The 21,816-nt window shown below is 42.2% G+C and overlaps 1 protein-coding gene across 2 annotated transcripts in view; it reads right to left on the bottom strand.

Moving 5' to 3' along the window:
- The window catches only part of Slc35f2 (solute carrier family 35 member F2), a 66,242-nt gene that overhangs the window by 8,762 nt on the left and 35,664 nt on the right, over positions 1 to 21,816 (bottom strand). The window contains exons 4-8 of one of the 2 annotated variants that reach the window (XM_074066797.1): positions 15,075 to 15,234; positions 13,697 to 13,853; positions 12,824 to 12,876; positions 11,464 to 11,618; positions 5,394 to 6,865 (exon numbers count right to left, since the gene is read on the bottom strand). In XM_074066797.1, the coding sequence (XP_073922898.1) occupies positions 6,677 to 6,865; positions 11,464 to 11,618; positions 12,824 to 12,876; positions 13,697 to 13,853; positions 15,075 to 15,234 (714 nt within the window). In that variant the 3' untranslated portion in view covers positions 5,394 to 6,676. Of the gene's footprint in view, positions 1 to 5,393; positions 6,866 to 11,463; positions 11,619 to 12,823; positions 12,877 to 13,696; positions 13,854 to 15,074; positions 15,235 to 21,816 lie in introns of those variants that run through there. The other variant, XM_074066796.1, reaches the window with a different exon arrangement.

Genomic DNA, 21,816 nt, shown 5'->3' with positions numbered 1-21,816 from the left:
AGATAGTTGTGAATAAGTATAAATGCTTATACAATGTTGAAAACATATCACCAATGTGTATTTCAAGTGTGAGTTCCAGTTAGAATTTCTTGGCTGTCTTGGAATGAACCTCCCTTCCCTTTGTAACATGTAGAGGTATTGTTTTGTCATACATATTCAACTTTTGTACACACTTTGAGAACTGCAGAATGATTCTGGTAGGAGATGATTCATGGTGACTCATGTCTACCAACTGAGTGGGACAAGACAGTAAGCATCACCCTGCTCTGAAGAGGGAGACAAGCTTGTGCCCTCCATCACCCAGGAAGGAGAGGTGGACTTGAGAGGAAGCATGGGGAATGAAGCACACATTAGGTACACAAAGTTGATTTGTGTGAGAAAGCCATAATAAGAAGTAAGAGTGGGGAGGTAAGAACAGAAACAGGCTCAGCTTGGACTCTTTCTTTTTTTTTTTCTTTTATTATTCATATGTGCATACAAGGCTTGGGTCATTTCTCCCCCCTGCCCCCACCCCCCTCCCTTACCACCCACTCCTCCCCCTCCCCCCACCCCCTCAATACCCAGCAGAAACTACTTTGCCCTTATTTCTAATTTTGTTGTAGAGAGAGTATAAGCAATAATAGAAAGGAACAAGGGTTTTTGCTGGTTGAGATAAGGATAGCTATACAGGGCATTGACTCACATTGATTTCCTGTGCGTGGGTGTTACCTTCTAGGTTAATTCTTTTTGATCTAACCTTTTCTCTAGTTCCTGGTCCCCTTTTCCTATTGGCCTCAGTTGCTTTTAAGGTATCTGCTTTAGTTTCTCTGAGTTAAGGGCAACAAATGCTAGCTAATTTTTTAGGTGTCTTACCTATCCTCACCTCTCCCTTGTGTGCTCTCGCTTTTATCATGTGCTCAAAGTCCAATCCCCTTGTTGTGTTTGCCCTTGATCTAATGAGCTTGGACTCTTTCTAAGAGTAATTAGAAACTATTGAAGATGTCCGGGTCAATCAAAGATATTTTAGATTTGTTTCTTTGGCTGGAATATGTAGGATTAAAGAACTGTAGGAATGTGTAGAGAATGAAAGAACCTGCAGGCAGAGCCTCAAGATAGAACATGCAGTGGTCAATTTTACATGTCAATTTGACTGGGCTAAGGAATGCCCAGATAGCTAGTGAAACATTTTTCTGGGTGTCTGTGAAGATGTTTCTGGAAGAGATAAGCACTTGAATTAGTAGACTAATTAAAAGAGATTCTGAGCCCCACATGGTGGCTCATGCCTATAATCCCAGCACTCCGGAGGCTGACACAGGATCATGAGTTCAAGACCAGCCTGGCTACATAGTGAGTTTGAGGCCGGCCTGCGCTGTATAGCAAGACTCTGTCTCAAAAATAAATAAAATAAAATAAAAGGAAATTGCCTTCAGTGTGGGTGGGCTGTTATCCAGACTCTCGCAGGCTCAAATTGAAACAAACAAAAAAAGGCAAAGAAAGATTAAACTCATTCTCCTTGCTCTCTGTAGATTTCCCCAACAGTGTTTCCTAGCCTGGCCTAAGTCCTCCTGCTCTGCCCCCCACAAGAAGATGTGAGCTTCAACCGTGCTCTGACATATTAAAGAATACTCAGGACAGCACACTGAGCTCAACAGCCAAATTTGCCTCCCAGCTAAGCCAAATCCACCTACTCTGGCATGTCTTCCACTCTAGTTAGCAAATCAGGGGCCCAAGCCTCAGCCCCTCCCCTACCTGTGTAAACCTCCAGGTTGAGAACAGAGAACAAATACTGTCCACATATGGATGTCATAGATGCTCAATCCAACAGGTGGACCAGAGAAACAAAGCTGTCCAGAAAGGCCGTTCGTTAGATGCTGGGAAAGACTCCATGAAGCCACTGCGGTCTTATTGACAACAGCAGCTCCTCCAGAAAGTCTGTCTCAGTGGGGTTGGTGTGTGAGTGGGTGTGTTTCTCCCATCTAAAGGTGTGTGCACTGAATGATGCATGTATGCAAATATCTAAATGTTTATTTAAGGTCAATTGGAGCCAATAATAGTTCAAATGGCTAATTTTTTTTTATTGGTATCAGTTCTTCCCACGCCCTGTCAATCTAAATTTCCATCTGCTTAAGTGTCTGCATTTTAAATTAAGACTGTTAGAAGAGAAGAGGACATTATTTAAACCAAGGAGTAAAGCGCATGGTGAATGACTGAACATCAAAAGAAGAAACCTGGAGACATTAAACCCCCACAGGTTTTGTCCATGGAAGGGTAGTTAAGATTTCACTGCTTTGAAGTTTTATTCTTCGGATAGGCCATTGATATATTGTCAGACTCCTCCAAACACCCTTTATATGACTATTGGAGAACCGCATGTTCAGCGTTACCTAATTTCCTCATAAATCTCTTGCCTTTTAATCAGCTAAGTGGCTATCTGCTGAATTTCCCTGATTTATTGATCTCTTTTGAGGGCTGCTGCTATGTCCAGATACTAAGTGATTCGATGTGAACGAAATGGCACATCACCATAATTGTGATGGAAAAGAGTCGTGACTAGGCATACTGAAGACCTCAGAGATGAATGTTGACAACCTCTTCAAAGGGCAGACTACAAAATTGCAGAGGAAAGAACGTCGCCAAGCTGGTTTCCCCACAAAAATCTCTCCAACACTCTCAGGAGAGAAGCATTGCGTTTTCTGGCTCAGTCCCTCAGGAATCATGACCCCCTAGGAACCTGAGTAGAGACTGAGTGCTGGCTACTCAGAAAGGCTAAAACCCTGCATTCTGTCTGCACCTGAGTCACCAAACTTTGTGAGCCACGAAAGGCATCTCAGCTCTTTTGAGAGCCCAGTTTTTCAACTGTTAACCAAGGGCAATCTCTGTTGGAGACCGTCGTGATAATACTCTCTTGAAAAGCAAAACACTTTAACAAAACAATATGGAAGCAATATAAAATGAGATTATTGTTTATGTCACAAGTTTTGAGAAAGTACCGGTTGTTACAGCGCCACCTGCTGGAAACTCTACTCATAAATACATTTCAATTGGATGAGAGGCTGGTCTCAGAAAGGTGGGGAACTTATTTAGGATTTTAAATGTTGTATCAACATAGACACTTTAATCTCTGGAATAAGACTATTTATATCATATCAGCAATCCCTTGGATAGCCTAATTTAACCCAATATAGTTGTCATCAGCCACACGTGGCTATTGGGTGGATGAAATAAGTGACACATGCAGAAACGATAGGATTGTGAGTGTTGGTGTTATGGTGTGGACATGAAGCGTCCCCTCAAATAAGCTCATGCATTGGGGCCTTGGTCCCCAGGTGACGACAATTTTGGAGACACTGGAAACCCTCGTTGGTAGGGTCTACCTGGAAGTAGTTCACTGGGGCATGTCCTTGGGGATCTTGCCCTAGTCCCTTCCTGGCTCCTCTCTCTGTCTCCTGTCTACCACAAGGTGACCCACTCTGCTCCACCACGTGTTTCCTGCCATGATGCTCTGCCTCACCACAGCCCAGATGGACTGAGACCTCTGAAACTGTGAACCAAAATAAGTCTTTCTCCTTTAAATTGTTCCTCTCAGGTATTTGGTCACAGCAACAAAAAATCTTAAGGCAACTGAGTTAATTAAAATACACGTATTTTAAAAGCTTGCATGTAGTCATATGTTTAATATACCACTGTGTTAAACTCCCAGTCCCCACAAATTTACTTAAATCAGGATGCATAGCCTTGAAGCACTGCTAGATTGTAGCTGACTACCATTCATAGCAACACTTCTCTGGAACACTGAAGTCGGAGTTTTAACTTGGGAGGATCAAATTTGAACTCCTTTCCTGTCTCCAGATAGGGAACAAGCAAGTTGCTTTCACAGGATTAAGGAAGACCTGTGAAAGACAATGGAGCAGGGTAGGATAACTTGCTATCTGCATGTATCTGCATTAAAGGCCTTATCTTACTTCAATCTCCTGTCAGTGTTCTAAGCTGGCTACTCAGGAAGCAAGGCAGAGAATCACAAGTTCAAGACCAAACCAGGCAAAGTTAGCAAGAACCTACCTCAAAGACAATAATACAAGCCAAGCACAGGCATTTACACCTGTAATCCTACCTAGTCCAGGCCAACCTGGGCAAAAAGCAAGATCCTATCTCCAAAATAATCAAAGCAAAAAGAAATGGAGGTATGGCTCAAGTGTGAAGCCCTGAGTTCAAACCCCAGTACTGCCAAAAAAAAAAAAAAAAAAAAAGATGGGGGCATGTGTCAAGTGGTACAGCATTTGCCCAGCATGTGCCAGACCCTGGGTTCAATCCCTAGCACCAGAGGAAGAAAAGAAAGAAAGAAGGAAAGGAGGGAGAGGGAAGGAGAGAGGTAGGAAGGGAGGGAGGGAGGGAGGAGGGAGGGAGGGAGGGAAAGTAGTTCTGAGTTGGGACTACATCTAAGAGGTGAAGTGACCAAAGGCTAGAAAAATGGGGAGGGGAGGGGGAGGCCACTGTTGACCTATAAGAACCCTACCAGTGGAAAACTGCTACATGCTAAAAGGAAACTGTAAGCAAGAATGCAGAGGCTTAGATGAGGTCAGGACCCAACCTGGGTGGCTAGAGGAAGGCTTCACCGGAGAGGGGACATTGGAGCTCAAAGTTCATTGACACAGTTGTTTGTCACCTGAGTTCCTCTACTTCCCCACTATCTCTGCAGATACACAGATATGTTAAGAAATAATCAAACTGAACTGGGCACCAGTGGCTCACGCCTGTAATCCTGGCTACTCAGGAGGTAGAAATCAGGAGGATCAAGGTTGGAAGCCAGCCCTGGCAAATACTTTGAGACCCTATCTCAGAAAAAAAATCACAAAAAAGGGCGTTGGAGTGGCTCAAGCTGTAGGCCCTGAGTTCAACCCCCGGTCCAAGAAAAAAAGAAAGAAAGAGAGTGAGGAAGAAAAGAAAGAAAGAAAGAAAAAGAGAAAGAGAGCGAGGAAGAAAAGAAATGGAAGGAAGGAAGGAAGGAAGGAAGGAAGGAAGGAGGAAAGAAGGAAGGAAGGAAGGAAGGAAGGAAGGAAGGAAGGAATCAAACTGAAAGACTTCTCCAAAAGGCCAAACATTTTACCAGAACCTCATTCACTCTTTGACCTTAATTGTGGAGAGTGAAACATCAAATATCAATGGAAAAGGCAGCTTAATAGGTAACACAGATTATTTCACACACAAAAGTGAAAAACTCTTTGTGATCATTCAGAATTGAAAAACATTTATTCCTGCAAATGATCTATCCCAGCATAACCCCAAACAGGTATATCTGCCTCACCTCACAGGAGATGTGATTCTGAAAAGCTGGACTGAAGAAATCTGGAACACATCAGGTCATGTAATATTCACAAGGGGAACTGGTTAATCTAAGAAAACACACAGTAGCTGCATTTCCATGAATCCAAAGTGTTTTAATAATATGAACACTTATCGTCAATTTCTTTAATATCCTTTTACAAAAACATTTACATAGCATTTTCTGAAAGTGGCATTCTGGTAGTGGATACACTCATCCATGCTATATTAACACTTTGTATGGAAGAACATCATAAAAATCTCATAGCATTACAAACATTTGTAAGAAGTGGTGTCATGTCCTCTTTTAACAATTGGGGATTCCTGCATACTCTTCTCTGAGTAACTGTTAATTTGTGTTTTCATTTTGATGGTAATCTATTTTCTTAATTACAGACATAAAGCTTTCTCCTTGCTGTGATAATTTGCGATAGTTTTCTGAAGTATAACTGAACAAAATGACACCAATAGGAATATTCTTGGAAGTTGTGAAAAAAAAAAGTTAAAGGACAGTATGCATGTATTTGTTCAGGTCTGAGAAATTTTTGGAGCATGGTGTGGGACTGAAAATGTGGAAGAGAGGTCCCGAGTCACAGGTTTTGAGAGTGATTTGCTCTCGGACTTGGAATGATGGTGTGAATGTAACTGGTGAGGAACAGGGGGAGATGGAAGAGGGAAAGAGAGGAGAAGGAGGAAGTGAAAGAAGAAGGAAGAAGGAGGAGGAGAAGGAAGAAAAGGAAGAGATGAAGGAGAAAGAAGAGGAGGAGGAGGAGGAGGAGAAAGAAAAAGGAAGTGGAGGAGAAGGACAAGACAATTGGGAGAGGTTCCTAGGCTTCTATGCTCTGATCTCACCTTCCATTATGTCACAAATTCATCTCAGGAGACCTCAATGCTGTTGCATTTTCCTGCCATATGCAATCAATGACCAGGCCTCATCTGTGCCTATTGACCACGAAGCCTGTGGACAATGTCTGCCCTAGCAGGACAAAAACCTGAAGCTTCCAACAGATGAAGCTCCATGACATCCTGGACTGTCCCTGTCCTGACCACCTGGACAGACCACTTTCAGGCTGACCTGGGGTTGGCTCACCAGTGCCTGTGCCCCCACACCCCTCCTGCTTTCCCACTTGTGCCCATACCTTGTCTCTCTGACACTAACAGGTGTTGGTCCTCAATACACAGACTCACCTCCTAGCCTTGGGTTCTGCTCTAGTTTGGGATGTCTACTTTGGACACGTTGTTCAGTGTTCCTTTCTAAAAAATAACCACTGGATGCAGTCCAGTGCTGCAGTGCTCACTGGTCATGCCCCAGGTGTCCTCAGCAGCAGGTGGGCTCTGCTTCCGCCCATGGTGCACAGGTGTGCGTCGTCCTCTCCACCTACAGGACTGCGGAGTGGGTCTCCGGGAGCCCACTCTCCTCGAGCTTCAGTCCCAGGTTGTCAATCCCAATGCTGGTGACCGGGGGCACGCTGCTTTCAGCTGGCTCTGCCGTGCGTGTGGGGGTGGAGCAGTACAGGATAAACCCTACCATGATGACAGTGAAGGACAGGATGTAGAGTCCTGAAAACTGGGAGAAGAGAAGAAAACAGTCAGGAAGTGAGTATGAAGTAGACAGGTGGCCATATCTGGCAGTGGAACGCCACTGGGTTTGACATGCTAATTTTCACATATGCTCAATGGTCAATTACCTCTACACCTTAATCTTTTTGTGTTTTTTTAGATTTTTTGTTTTGTTTTGTTTTTTTGGTTTTGGGCAGTACCAAAGCTTGAACTCAGGGCCTGGCACTTTCTAGGAAGGCACTCTGCCACTTGAGCGATGCCCCCTGCCCCTGGCCTTTTTTCTTTTTTCTTTATTTTTTGAATAGAATCTCATGTTTTTGCCTGGAGCCAGCCCCTAGACACGGGACACCACTGGTTTATCAGTTGAGATGGGGTTTCACTGAGTAGCCCAGACTGGCCTTGAAATCTCTCTCCTTCTGCCTCCATCTAGTAATTCCATCCTAGTGCTGGGATTACAGGCATGAGCCACCATGCCCAGCTCATTTTGCCCTTCTTAAGGAATAGAATAGCCACAGCTCTCCCTGAGGCAGGGCAGACTTCACTGATGATACAAAGTCAGTGACAAACTGGGCATGCTGGTATACACCTGCAATCTCAGCACAGGGAGGTAGAGAAAGGAGAACAGAGACTTCAAGTCCAGCCTGGGTTACTTAGCAAAACCCTGCCTCAAAATAAAACTAAAGGTCACTGCTGATGTCAAGCTGAGCAGTTGAATTCCTGCCTTAGCTTCCCAAGTAGCTGGGACTATAGCGATGTGCCACTGCACCTAGCTTGTTAAACTTTTGAAGTCACTATTATGAAAGGTAGTCATGCTCTCCTACAATGTGCTCATGTTACTGTGGGGAAACCTATAAGTTGTTCAAAATATGTCCTGTTTGCCTTGGTGTTTTTCACATATTTAGAAGAAAAAGTATTGTGTCACTGTTAAACAGGCTGATGATTCAATAATACCTACGTTAGAACAGAGAGACTCAGAGAGTGAGGGAAGTCTCCGGAATATAGACTCTAACCTTGTTTTCATCTTCAATGCTACTCTTTGTGTCTGAATTGATACAGGAAGTGTCTATAGGTCACTTTATTCAGCAAGTATTTACCCAAGATCAATCACAGAGGAACAGAGTGCTTACGGTCTCACAGAGTATAAAAAAAGTTAAGCCTCTTTTCCAACTGTCTGCTTCAAAAAAAAAATCAAAACCCAAGTTATTTCAGGTTCTACAACTTTTCAAATTGGTGTTTATTGGGCTTCCAAGTTTATCTTTAAAAACTACATTTGAAATGCTAAGTGTCTTCATTTATGCCCTGAATTTTTTCTAGCTCTACAATTGACTCTGAAGATCACGACAGACCTGCTCTGTGCTCCATAAGTCCTGAAATGGCTTTACTCACTAACAATAAAATCTATCTAAAAGTAAGCTGAGACAAGGACCACAAAACAAAAGAACTGGAGAGGTTAGAGACCGAATTCTCCCTCTCTGAGAACAGTAGTTTATAAAGTCATGAAAGGGCAATTGAAGGGCAAATATTTAAGTTTTTTGTGGTGGTGGGATTTGGGGGGGGTTGTTTTTGGTTTTGGGAGGATTTTTTTGGTAGTACTAGGGTTTAAACTGAGCTCCTTGAACTTGCTAGGCAGGTGCTCGACCACTTGAGCCATCACCACCAACACCACCTCCCCCATGAAGTCCTTTTTTCGCTTTAGTTATTTTTCAGGAAAGGTCTTGTGATTCTTTTTTCCTTGGACAGGCCTCATACCTCTATGCTCTTACCTATGCCTCTGACATAGATGTAATTACAGGCGTGAGACACAGCACCTGGCATATAAATATTTAAGATCTTAATTAAATATTTATTAAGATTAAGTAGTTATGGACAACATTTTACTTAGGTTAGAAAAGTAGTGAAACTACGAAAGATAAATATGTCTGGTTAATAAGAACAAAAGCACAAGTGAAGGAGACCAATAAGTTACACTGCTGAGCTCTTGGACTTTCTTAGGGTAAGGACAGCTGCTACCACTGGCCTGGAATTAAGGCTATGAACACCCTCATCCCTTAGTGGGGCCATGTGAAATGCAGCCACAAAATCACAAGCAACACACTACCTGAAGACTGAAGTGGTTATCCTTGACAATTCTCATAGAGGAAAAAAAAAAAAAAAGTCTGGACCTAACAGGATCATTCTTCTAATCTACTGACATTTCTTCTATTTTTATGATGCCACAATAAGCTATAAATACTCCCTGAGCGTTAGTTCAGGAATACCTTAACCAGAAAGTCTGCAAAGATAACAGCTGGTTCCTAAGCAGCAATTTCTGAGAACCCAGTGAGCTTTCTGTGTCAATAATTCAGATAAGCATTGTGAGTTCATGGCTGGTTCCTGGGAAGAGTACAAATCAGCATGAAAGATACAAAATTGTACAAAGACAAAGAAATAGAACGCTATCCCTTTTTGAAACAAAAAAATATCAGGCGACAGCAGACATGGTAACTATTTGCTCAAATGACTATGAGGAGCGACAGCAACAAGCCCCTACTACAGGTACAGTTGAGAAAAGACAGGCTCCTAAGGCAGTGGTTGTCAAAGTGTGGTCCAAAGACCCTCCAGGGGACCCAAGACCCTTAAAGGGAATCAGTAAGGCAAACTATTTTCATGGTAACACTAAGATGCTATTTGACTTTTTCACATTCATTGTCTTAAGAGCATACCGTGGAATATTCCACAAGCTTCATGGCAAGCAATTACCAGGCAGAAGGAAGAAGCAAATATGAGATTCAGCTGTTTTCCCTTAAGCCAAACATGAAAGAGACTCTCAATTTCACTCTCACACTTTTAAAGATTTTTGGCTAATATAATTTTCCCTAAAAATGTTAATGAGTTTATTAGATTCTTCATGAATTAACAAATGAATATTTTAAAATGTCTGTTTTAATTTCTCATGTGGTAAGTAATAGGTGTAAGTGACTGAAGTCCTCAATTTTTGAGCATTTAAAAGGATCCTGGGCTGGTGAAGTGATAAAGTGCCTACCTAGCAAACATGAGGCCCTGAGTTCAAACCCCAGTACTGCCAAATAAATAAGAAAATTTAAATGGACCCTGAGCTGGGCTCAATAGCACCTATCTGTAATTCCAGTTACTTGGGAGGCTGAGGCAGGAGGATCTCAACTTCAAGATCAGCCTGGGCCACACAGCAAGAGACCTTGTCACAAACATAAAATAAAATAAATATTTAAAGTAAATTAAAATTAAAAATAAAAGGATCAGAAAATATGAGAACTGCTGCCTAGGAGTTTTAAAATTGACTGTAACATCAAAACATACCTACTTACTGGGTAACGTGAGCCAGAGGTTCTCATTTTGTTTTTATTCTTTTCTTTTATTTGTTTATGTATGTATTTCTTTTTCAGTACTGGGGCTTGAACTCAGGGCTTTGTGCTTGCTAGGCAGGAGATCTACCACTTGAGCCACTCTGCCAGGCCTGATTCTCATCTTAATGTTGAGGATGAAGGAGGAGGATGTACAGTGGTGAAAAGACAGAACCGATACAACAGCAAAGAGGTGATAACTAAGATTTGGTCTTGACTTTAGCGCTAAACAGCTGCTGACTAAGGGTAAACCATGGAACTGCACATAACCTGCCTGGGTCTTCGTCTCCCCAACTCTAAAATGAGACAGTTCAATTAGGGATTTGCAAGGGGAAGTGTTTCAGACCCTGAGCATGTTACTTTCAAAGCACAATCCATTCTTGTCCTTCCCTTGAAAACTGACACATTTTGCCCCACTCCAACTCCTGGGAACAGGAACTGTTACACTGTTCAACAGGAACAGGCTGCACTGGGGTGCTGCGATGTGCTGGAGACAGAAAAGCCTGAAAAACCACCAGACTAAATTGCCTTTCAGGTTCCTTCCAGATATAAAAACTGCTATCAAAGATGGAACCTTTCCAATCATACATGCATGGTAATATACCCACCCTCCTTCCTTTCCACCAAGTGCTCCAAACTTTTTGTCTGTGTCCCTGGGCAAAAAGAACAAACAGAGACAGGCACTCATAGCTTCCTACCTACTTGGAAGGCTGAGATTGGGAGGATCGTGGTTGGACTGCAGCCTGGGCAAATAGTTCATGAGACCCTACCTCCAAAATAACCAGAACAAAATGGACTGGAGGTAAGGCTCAAATGGTAAAGTGCCTGCTTTGCAAGCATGAAGCCCTAAGTCCAAACCCCAATCCCGCCAAAAAAAGAAAAAAAAAAGAGAGAGTGAAGAGAAAAGCTCAGTGCACCCAGGCTAAGTTGGGTTGTTTTACCAAGTCAACAACAGCTCCTGGCAATGACAAGCTCCTTGCTTGACACTTGCCAACATACATAAGCATTTCCCAAAGCCAGTGTCCTTAGCCATATCACAAAAGATGAAAGCCACTGGAGAAAAAATTCCAGAAGGGCAATTCTTATTTGGACCAATTTTCTAACTTGGAAACAGTAACAAAAGGAGTGATGCCTTGCCAAGAGGATGGGGTTTTATTTTTGGACCTAGAGTCTTAAAGAAAACTGCTGAAAGAAACTTCTTTAGATTGAGGAAGTTGTCTTAGTTGAACCCAATCTGTTTTCTTACCTTATAGCCAAACAGAAAGAGTCCAAAGAAAAGGCTGTAGAGGTCAGCTGTCAGGATGCCCAGGTTGACTGAAGTGGCACTGGTGACTTTAATCACCAATGGCATGAAGCTGTACAGACAAAACATACAGAGGGCAAAGGCCACAAAGAGCAGAGCTGTGGGAAAAAATGGTATATCTAATATTACGAGAAGAAACCAGAAGACAAAGGAGCTTTGGCTTGGCTACTATATAAAACTCCCTCTCCTGTACAGCTAGCTTTGCAAATAAGACCACAGAGCTTCATCGAAAATAATCATAATAAAATCACAAGTTGTGAAGATCCAATAGAGTGTTAGCTGGTCAAAGCTGTAAAATCTTACTTAAGGTGGGACTAAGTCAACAGCTCTTATCACCCCATGTAATCCACCCTCCCAAGGCAGAGTGATGCCCATAATAAAAGGTCAATAAAAGCAAAATCAATATCACATGTCCAGAAAAACCACTCATTATCTTTTGTTTGCTTTTATTTGGTTGGTTGGTTGGATATGGTTTATGCAACTGGATTCAGAATAAAGTATTTTTAGAACATCAAAGGCAGATATTAGATCCATTATATTTTGTTCATCTCATTAAATCAAATGTTTCAAGACTGCACTATGTAACCGTCCTCTTTAGGACAGTGCCAGTGATATGGACACTGACTACATCAGCAATATGCCTGCCTTGCTATGAATTCATACTCATTCCATGCTCACCACACACACACACACACACACACACACACACATTCTTACACACTCTGGCAATCAAAGTAATTTAATGAAATAAAATTATCCAAGCATGGTACACTACCTTCGGTGACATTTATGCAGCATTGAACTTCTTTCCAATCATCATTAAGTACAGCTTGAATCTTTCCTAACTTCCCTAACATCGTTTTTGCTTTATTTTTTTCTGCAGATGCCCAGAAATATCAGAGGAGAGGGGCAGTGGGAGGTGAGGAACATCAGGAGAGGGACAGTAGCAGGACAGTGCAGGTGATCACACCACCAACAGATGCTTCAGGTTAACCCCACAAGTTACAGCAGGCAGACGACAACCTTCACAAATCTGAGACACAGCTCTAATTGAAAGCCAGTGTGACAAAGGTCACACTGATCAGAATTCCTAGTAAAGAAAAGCTATTCCCTCAGGTCAGGATTAAGAATTAACTTTTATGGAGGTTCCTCTAGCAATTCTCAGAAAAAAGTCAATGTAAACCACTATCACTGACATGACTTTACAAAGACGTACAAATATTATTAACAGGAAGAATTTATTTCTTGGTGAGCAGTAAAAGGACACAATACTGACCATAAAAAATAGCATTTAACTACATACCAACTCTCCAGTCCCAGTGAATGCTGGCAATATCTTCACATTCCACAATCAATCTAAGAGAAAAACAAGAGGTCACCAAGAGGGTCACATGCTAATTTTGCTGTTTTATAAGCACTTAAGTTGCTATACTTCAGCTATGATAGGAATTGTGTTGACTTTTGAATTTTTCTTAGAATATAAAAATAACTATCTACTAAAAATGATTAAAAAAAATTAAACCTTTAGATAAACGTGATGGACTTTTTTTTTTTTTTCTGTACTAGGGGGTTGAACACAGGGCCTTGCACTTGAGCCACTCCATCAGTCATTGATTGACTTTTTGATATGAATTTTTACAATGTACACTGTATGTAAAAACCTTATATATGACAATTTAAATTTATGAAAAAGGAAAAAAAAAAGGATAAAACCAAAGCAGTAAACTGAATATGGTGGTGCATGCCTGTAATCCCAGCACTCGGAAGGCTGAGGCAGGAAGATTGCAAGTTCTGGGACAGGCTGGGCCATACAGCAAAACCCTGTCTGGGGTTGGGGAGTAGGAGAGGAAGAAGTACGCTTCAACATCACTCAGCTACAGAAGGACAATATGACTAATGTTTTCCCTTGAATAAGCTCAGGAAGTCAATGAGTTAATATTTTCTGGAAATAACTGAAGGAAAGTCAACTGCTCATACTTTTGCTGCCTTGTATCCAGGAATCCTAAACATTGTACATGTATAAGAAAATAAGGCAGAATTCTTGATGTATTAACAAGCCTCAAGTTACCAATTTCAAATGTGAATTTGGGCTAAACAATGAATATTAGTAGTTAGAGAGTAATTTCTGTGATTATATTTGCTCCTTTTGTTTTAGAGAAAAATCTTAGAATCTTACAGCTGTATGCCACTGATAACTGTTCCAAATAAGCCCACCATTCCTAAAAATTCCTGTCTGCTCAGCTTCTTCACGATGTATTCTTCACACACGTTAGAAACAGCATAGAGGGAAGCCCCAAGCAGAACCAAGACGTCACCAATCAGTACATCGCTCCCTACGGGGAACAAGACACAAAGATGAATACGTCGTCCACAGGTGAACCAGGAGTTTATCTGACTCCTGTTCATTTGAATAAGATTTTATTTAACCCCGGTTCCTAGAAGCTTAAACTCTTATGCTTCTCACCGTGTGGCAGAATTCTGATGTGACTTTTCATATTTCGACTCCTCAAGAGACTGGAAGATGGTGGTATATACCATAATGAAAATGGGTCCATGACATGACAAATTCATGGAATTTATTGAGAAATACAAGAAAGCATGACTAATAAGTAAGCAATTTTCTCTTGATCCAAGGAGACACTGAAGTCACTTGTAAACCGGGTAAATTCAGACCTTATTTAGTGTTTTTTTATTTGTTTGTTTGGTTGGTTGGTTGGTTGTTGGTTTTTGATGGACCTGGGGTTTGAACTCAGGGCTCCGTGCTTGCAAAGCAGGCACTCTATTGTTTGAGCCACACCTCCCGTCCATTTTGCTCTGGTTATTTTGGAGATGGGGTCACACAAACTGTTTGCCCAGGTTGTCCTCAAACTGCAATCCTCCCAATCTCAGTCACTCAAGTATCTAGGATTACAGATGTAAGCCACCAGCACCTGGCCCTCACTTAGATTTTACACTATCAATTGTCAGAATTTGACACAGTGTACCAAAATATTTACCTACAGAATGACGTAGAAGAAGTTACCAGTGAACACCAAGTCTTCTTTTTGATAAAAACAAAAATCTGCCAGGTGTGGTGTCACAGGTCTATAATCCCAGCACCGGAAAGGCAGAGGCAGGAGGATTGTGAATTTGAGACCAATCAGGGCTGCATAGCAAGACCATGTTTTTAAATTGGAAAGAAAGTAAAACAAAATTATTTAGTGTGACAAAAAAGAGCAAAGCAAAGGCTATGGACAGGTAGGAACACAAAGATTATTTTGAGGAAATGATGACAACACTAGAAATAAGTTAATGTGAAAATCAAACTCAAAAGTAGTTAGGTGGAATAAAAAAGTGCAAAGGCCAGATATTTCAGGGCACTTGAGCAAGTGCTACAAAGAAATACAGGTTACTGTGGGGGTGACAAGACACCACCTCGCTGAGGAAGAACATGACACCACCACTAGAGACAGATCACTTCCCCTCAACACCTAACCTCTACCTTTTGCCGTATCTTTGCAAGACTAAAAGTGAAAACGTGAGCAAAACTCTTCTGTGGTGAGCAACACACTTACCTGAATTATCTTCTCTCCCTGCTACTATGTCTGCACCAACCATGGTTCCTACTCCCAGCAGGCAGACAAACACAGCAATGAAGTGGACCACTCTGTATCTTGCACGAAGAATAAACCACGAGAGAGCCATTAGCACAGGAATCCCAAAACAATCCAAAAGCTACAAGGAAGGGGAAACAAACAGCCTCAAATATCTCCCGTTAGCTAAATGAGTAATTAAGTAATAAGAGGAAGCAGTATTTACTGGCAGTATTTACAGGCAGCGCTGTATAAAGAGCTTCACTCAGGTTACCTCATTTAATTCCCACAACTCTTTAAGATAGGAATTACAATCCCATTTTATACCCGAGAAATCAAAGGTACGGACAGGAGAAATAAGTTGCCCAAAATCCTATAGCTCAAAGTGGGATTGTCAATTGCTGAACCCAAGAAGTCTACTCAAAGCCCTCTACACTAACCCCCTGGGTTTAGTCTTAAATCCAGTAGGTAAATTTTCCTTCCCACGTGTATTTATTTATTCAGTCAACAAATATTTATTAAATAGTTAATATGTGCAAGACACTGTAAGAGGGGGTGGGAGTACAGAGGTGAAGGAGACAGATAAAAGTTCTGTCCTTAAGACACACATGGCTAGACAGGCACGGAATAAGTCATCACAAACACAGATATTTAATTGCAATTGAGCAACCTACAAGGAAGTTCAGTTTACTGGAAGACAGCAAAAGACATATCTCCCTCATGAAGTACCCACGTGAGGCAAATGCTTGCTTGTATCTTCATCATATGCCCCTCCATCGCCTGTCAATCCTAGGTCCAAAAACCACTCACTACACCTATTATTTTGCCCATCTGAAAGGCAGGGAGATTAAGGGCACCAAATCCAAAATAATTTGCAAGATAAACTTGAAATAGAGATTTTATTTACTCAATTCTTTTTTTTTTAATCCTGACTTTTTTTGGTGAGACCAGGTTTTGAACTCAGAGCTTTATACTTGCAAGGCAGGTACTCTACCACTTGAGCCACTTCTCCAGTCCATTTTGCTCTGGTTATTTTTAAGATGGGGTCTCATGAACTATTTGCCAGGGCTGACCTAGAACATCAATCTTCCTGATCTCAGCCTCACAAGTAGCTAGGATTACAGGTATAAGCCACTGGTACCCAGCTTATATTTACTCAATTCTTCATTTCACAAATTTTATGTGAATTCAAAGCTAAAATACATTCAAGACATTCCTGAAGTGGCTGTTTTATTGCTCACCCTGTGTTTTTTTTTTTATTTTATTATTCATATGTGCATGCAAGCCTTGGGTCATTTCTCCCCCCGCCCCCACCCCCTCCCTTACCACCCACTCCACCCCTTCCCTCTCCCCCCTACCCCCTCAATACCCAGCAGAAACTATTTTGCCCTTATCTCTAATTTCCTTGTAGAGAGAGTATAAGCAATAATAGGAAGGAACAAGGGTTTTTGCTGGTTGAGATAAGGATAGCTATACAGGGAGTTGACTCACATTAATTTCCTGTGCGTGTGTGTTACCTTCTAGGTTAATTCTTTTTGATCTAACCTTTTCTCTAGTTCCTGGTGCCCTTCTCCTATTGGCCTCAGTTGCTTTTAAGGTATCTGCTTTAGTTTCTCTGAGTTAAGGGCAACAAATGCTAGCTAGTTTTTTAGGTGTCTTACCTATCCTCACCCCTCCCTTGTGTGCTCTCGCTTTTATCATGTGCTCAAAGTCCAATCCCCTTGTTGTGTTTGCCCTTGATCTAATGTCCACATATGAGGGAGAACATACGCTTTTTGGTCTTTTGGGCCAGGCTAACCTCACTCAGAATGATGTTCTCCAATTCCATCCATTTACCAGCGAATGATAACATTTCGTTCTTCTTCATGGCTGCATAAAATTCCATTGTGTATAGATACCACATTTTCTTAATCCATTCGTCAGTGGTGGGGCATCTTGGCTGTTTCCATAACTTGGCTATTGTGAATAGTGCTGCAGTAAACATGGGTGTGCAGGTGCCTCTGGAGTAACCTGTGTCACAGTCTTTTGGGTATATCCCCAAGAGTGGTATTGCTGGATCAAATGGTAGATCAATGTTTAGCTTTTTAAGTAGCCTCCAAATTTTTTTCCAGAGTGGTTGTACTAGTTTACATTCCCACCAGCAGTGTAAGAGGGTACCTTTTTCCCCGCATCCTCGCCAACACCTGTTGTTGGTGGTGTTGCTGATGATGGCTATTCTAACAGGGGTGAGGTGGAATCTTAGTGTGGTTTTAATTTGCATTTCCCTTATTGCTAGAGATGGTGAGCATTTTTTCATGTGTTTTTTGGCCATTTGAATTTCTTCTTTTGAGAAATTTCTGTTTAGTTCACTTGTCCATTTCTTTATTGGTTCATTAGTTTTGGGAGAATTTAGTTTTTTAAGTTCCCTATATATTCTGGTTATCAGTCCTTTGTCTGATGTATAGTTGGCAAATATTTTCTCTCACTCTGTGGGTATTCTCTTCAGTTTAGAGACCATTTCTTTTGATGAACATAAGCTTTTTAGTTTTATGAGGTTCCATTTATCTATGCTATTTCTTAGTTGCTATGCTGTTGGGGTTTCGTTGAGAAAGTTCTTAACTATACCTACTAACTCCAGAGTATTTCCTACTCTTTCCTGTATCAACTTTAGAGTTTGGGGTCTGATATTAAGATCCTTGATCCATTTTGAGTTAATCTTGGTATAGGGTGATATACATGGATCTAGTTTCAGTTTTTTGCAGACTGCTAACCAGTTTTCCCAGCAGTTTTTGTTGAAGAGGCTGCTTTTTCTCCATTGTATATTTTTAGCACCTTTGTCAAAGACAAGTTGGTTATAGTTGTGTGGCTTCATATCTGGGTCCTCTATTCTGTTCCACTGATCTTCATGTCTGTTTTTGTGCCAGTACCATGCTGTTTTTGTTGTTATTGCTTTGTAATATAGTTTGAAGTCGGGTATCATGAAACCTCCAGCATTGTTCTTTTGACTGAGTATTGCCTTGGCTATTCGTGGCTTCCTGTGTTTCCATAATTACGGTAGATTTTTCAATCTCTTTAATGAATGTCATTGGAATTTTGATGGGAATTGCATTAAACATGTAGATTACTTTTGGGAGTATCGACATTTTTACTATGTTGATTCTACCAATCCATGAGCATGGGAGATCTCTCCACTTTCTATAGTCTTCCTCAATCTCTTTCTTCAGAAGTGTATAGCTTTCCTTGTAGAGGTCTTTCACATCTTTTGTTAGGTTTACACCTAGGTATTTGATTTTTTTTTTTGAGGCTATTGTAAATGGAATTGTTTTCATACATTCTTTTTCAGTTTGCTTATTGTTAGTGTATAGAAATGCTAATGATTTTTCTATGTTGATTTTATATCCTGCTACCTTGATGTAGATATTGATGATGTCTAGAAGCTTCTGAGTAGAGTTTTTTGGGTCTTTAAGGTATAGGATCATATTGTCTGCAAATAGGGATATTTTGACAGTTTCTTTACCTATTTGTATTCCTTTTATTCCTTCTTCTTGCCTAATTGCTCTGGCTAGGAATTCCAGTACTATGTTGAATAGGAGTGGAGATAGTGGGCATCCTTGTCTGGTTCCTGATTTTAGAGGGAATGGTTTCAGTTTTTCTCCGTTAAGTATAATGCTGGCTGTAGGTTTGTCATATATAGCTTTTATAATGTTGAGGTACTTTCCTTCTATTCCCAGTTTTCTTAGAGCTTTTATCATGAAATGGTGTTGGATCTTATCGAAGGCTTTTCCTGCACCTATTGAGATGATCAAGTGGTTTTTGTCTTTGCTTCTGTTAATGTGGTTTATTATGTTTATTGATTTTCGAATGTTGAACCACCCCTGCATTCCTGGGATGAAGCCTACTTGGTCGTGGTGAATAATCTTTTTGATGTGTTGTTGAATTCAGTTTGCCATTATTTTGTTGAGGATTTTTGCGTCAATGTTCATTAAGGAGATTGGCCCATAGTTCTCCTTTTTGGAGGTGTCTTTGCCTGGTTTTGGGATAAGTGTAATACTGGCTTCATAAAATGTGACAGTCACTCTCTGGGTCAAAATATAGAATACAGATCACATGACCTCAGGCCCCCTCCTCCTATAAAATTCCATGACTTCTCATCTGTCTACCTCTCATCTTCATCATTTTCCCACATAGACCTCCTCTTCAACATGTACTCTTGGTGATGGATGTCTTATTTTTTGAGACTTCCACTTCCAACTGTCTCATTTAACTTAATTATTAAAAATTACTGTACGATCGTAGTAAATGGGACACTAGTAAGACCATGGGGTTGAGAGCAGGGAGACATGGATATAAAAATTAGTTAGGCCATTTTAGAAGTACAATAGCATGGAGAAGAGAAAGTGAACTAAGGCCTTAGAGAATGGGGACAGGGGTTGAAATGGATAGGATTCTTCAGAAACAGCAGCCTAAGAGAAAAGGAGCAGGCAGTGTCGAGGACTGGGCAGGTGGGACTGTACAGTGGGAAGAGACAGATGGAGGATGGAAGCCAGTGGCCACGTACCAGCTTCACGAAAACTGCCACGTGACTACCTGTAATTACTCTTTTAAGGAATCCATAAGAAAGAGGTGCAAAGACCATCTAATCCAAACTTCCACCTTTCAGAGTACCAATGCCACAGATTTACTCAAGCACAGAATTAAGTTGACATCCCAAGCTATGCAGGCGGCTGAGGATCAGGGGGCTCACAGTTCCAGGCCACTGAGACCCCATCTCAATGGAAAAAAGCTGGGCATGGTGTCGTGCACCTGTCAGCCCAGCTATGGCAGGAAGCATAAAATAGGAGGACCGGGGCCCAGGCCAGACTGGGCAAAAAGCGAGACCCCATCTCCAAAATAACCAGAGCAGAAAGGGCTGGAGGCATGGCTGAAGTGGAAGAGCATCTGCCAGGCAAGCTCAAAGCCCCAAGTTCAAATCCCAGTACTGCCAAAAAATATCAAGTTGAGTAACTCCAGCAACAAACATCTCTCCTGCTAGGGAATATCAGGTATTAGATGCTTTTCTCCTCCCCCCTTCCCCAATACTATTCCTTGCTAGGACCATAGTACATAACTAGGGATTGAAACCAGGACACTGAACATGCTAGACAAGTGTGCTCCACTGAGTTACACCCCCAGCCCTCTTTTTTTCATTTTGTTTTGATATAGGGTCTCACTGCCTTTGCCCAGGCTGGCCTCAAACTCTCAATCCTGCTTCCTCTGCCTCCTGACTAGCTGGGATTACATGCATACACCACCATGCCCCAGCTACTACATAACTTGAAACAAAATTCTTAGGTTTTGGCTGCTGCTGGTTGTTACAATGGCTGGAGCAGCCGTAGCCCTCCCTCCTAGTTGCTCTTCCCGGGTCCTCCACCTTCGAACCCATGTAAGAAGTGGCAGAGAGGGGTGACAGGATCAATGTGGGCACAGCACACAGCGAGGTGAACCCAGACTCTGGCGTCCAGTTCACAGCCTCTCGGAAGTTCTTGATCATCACACCCATTGTGCTGTACCTCCTCACCACCTGTACACCAAGTGTGACGAGGTCCAGTGCACCCTCAATACTGTGTCCTTGATGAGCTTGCTGCCCCAACTCCACCGAGTCTGAATTTTTTGGAATCAGTAAGTACTGAAGGTACACCAACTGCCCTGGCCCAGGGAGGGGTGGAAGGAAGGCCTTGGCTATGATGCTGAAGACAGGAGCCTCTAGACACTGCCAGAGACAGTGTTGCCCGCCGGGCCTGGCTTCTGCACCTTCCCCCCCACCCCGCTTCCCCAGTAGAGAATTTGGAGTAGCTTCCTTTTGCCTTTTGAATAGGGACTCCATGGAGTGGCCGTGGAAAGGGCTGGGATTCAAGGCTTAACATGGATTTTTGAGGTTGGGACAGGAGGCCAGGGAGAAACCCCTGCTCACTTTTTTACCTTTGTGGAGGGACCAGAAGGATGATACAACTTTTCAGTCTATAAGGTGAAATTCAATGAGCTTTGTATGTAAGAAAGCTAGTGTGTGATGACACCTTCCCCTTCTGGATAGACAGCTTTCTGATTCAAGGTTCAGGCTTTTGGTGGCTCCTTGGGTATGGAGTGAAGAGGGTAAGGAGAGGGAAAGTGGGGCTAGTGGGTATGGCCTGATTCCAGAAGTGAGGAGGCAGGAACTCTTGTTCCTGTCCTAGTGGAGGCTGGACATAGCGAGTTGAGTCTTAGAAGTTGCATAGCAGCTCCCAGTGAGAATTGTTGTAAAAAGAGATGGTTGGAGGGGAACAGAAGCTAGAACTTAACCTCCTTTGGGATGTGGGCAGGGAGGGGAGCCGGCTTGGAGGTGAATTCACCCACAGAATGGTGATGGTGGTAGAGAAGGGAGGCTGCTATAGATTTGAAGCGCCTGGGTTATGTAACAGGGTTGACATGAGTGGAAGAGGCCATGAGTCATTGTAAGCACAGGTCTGCCCTCTGCAGCGGTGTGAGGGGTACGGGTTTGGGGAAGTTGGGACAGATATGACAGAAGGTAGGGCCTGATGCAGCCCCTTACCTTGTAACCTTGTGCAGACTGGCTCTGGGCCTTTCATATGCCATACACCAGGGGCTGTGAGGCTACCTCTACATGGGGCTGGTGGCTGCAGAGTCTTGCAGGACTCCTGCCCAAGTGAGTCAGAGGAAGGAGCGAGTGACTGCAGGGGCTGTGCCCTCAGCTCTAGAAAGAGAGGTGACA

This window comes from Castor canadensis, chromosome 2 (genome assembly GCF_047511655.1).
Source record: "Castor canadensis chromosome 2, mCasCan1.hap1v2, whole genome shotgun sequence".
In the NCBI taxonomy this organism is placed as follows: Eukaryota; Metazoa; Chordata; class Mammalia; order Rodentia; family Castoridae; genus Castor; species Castor canadensis.
This window is presented reverse-complemented; position numbering and strand designations above follow the sequence as displayed.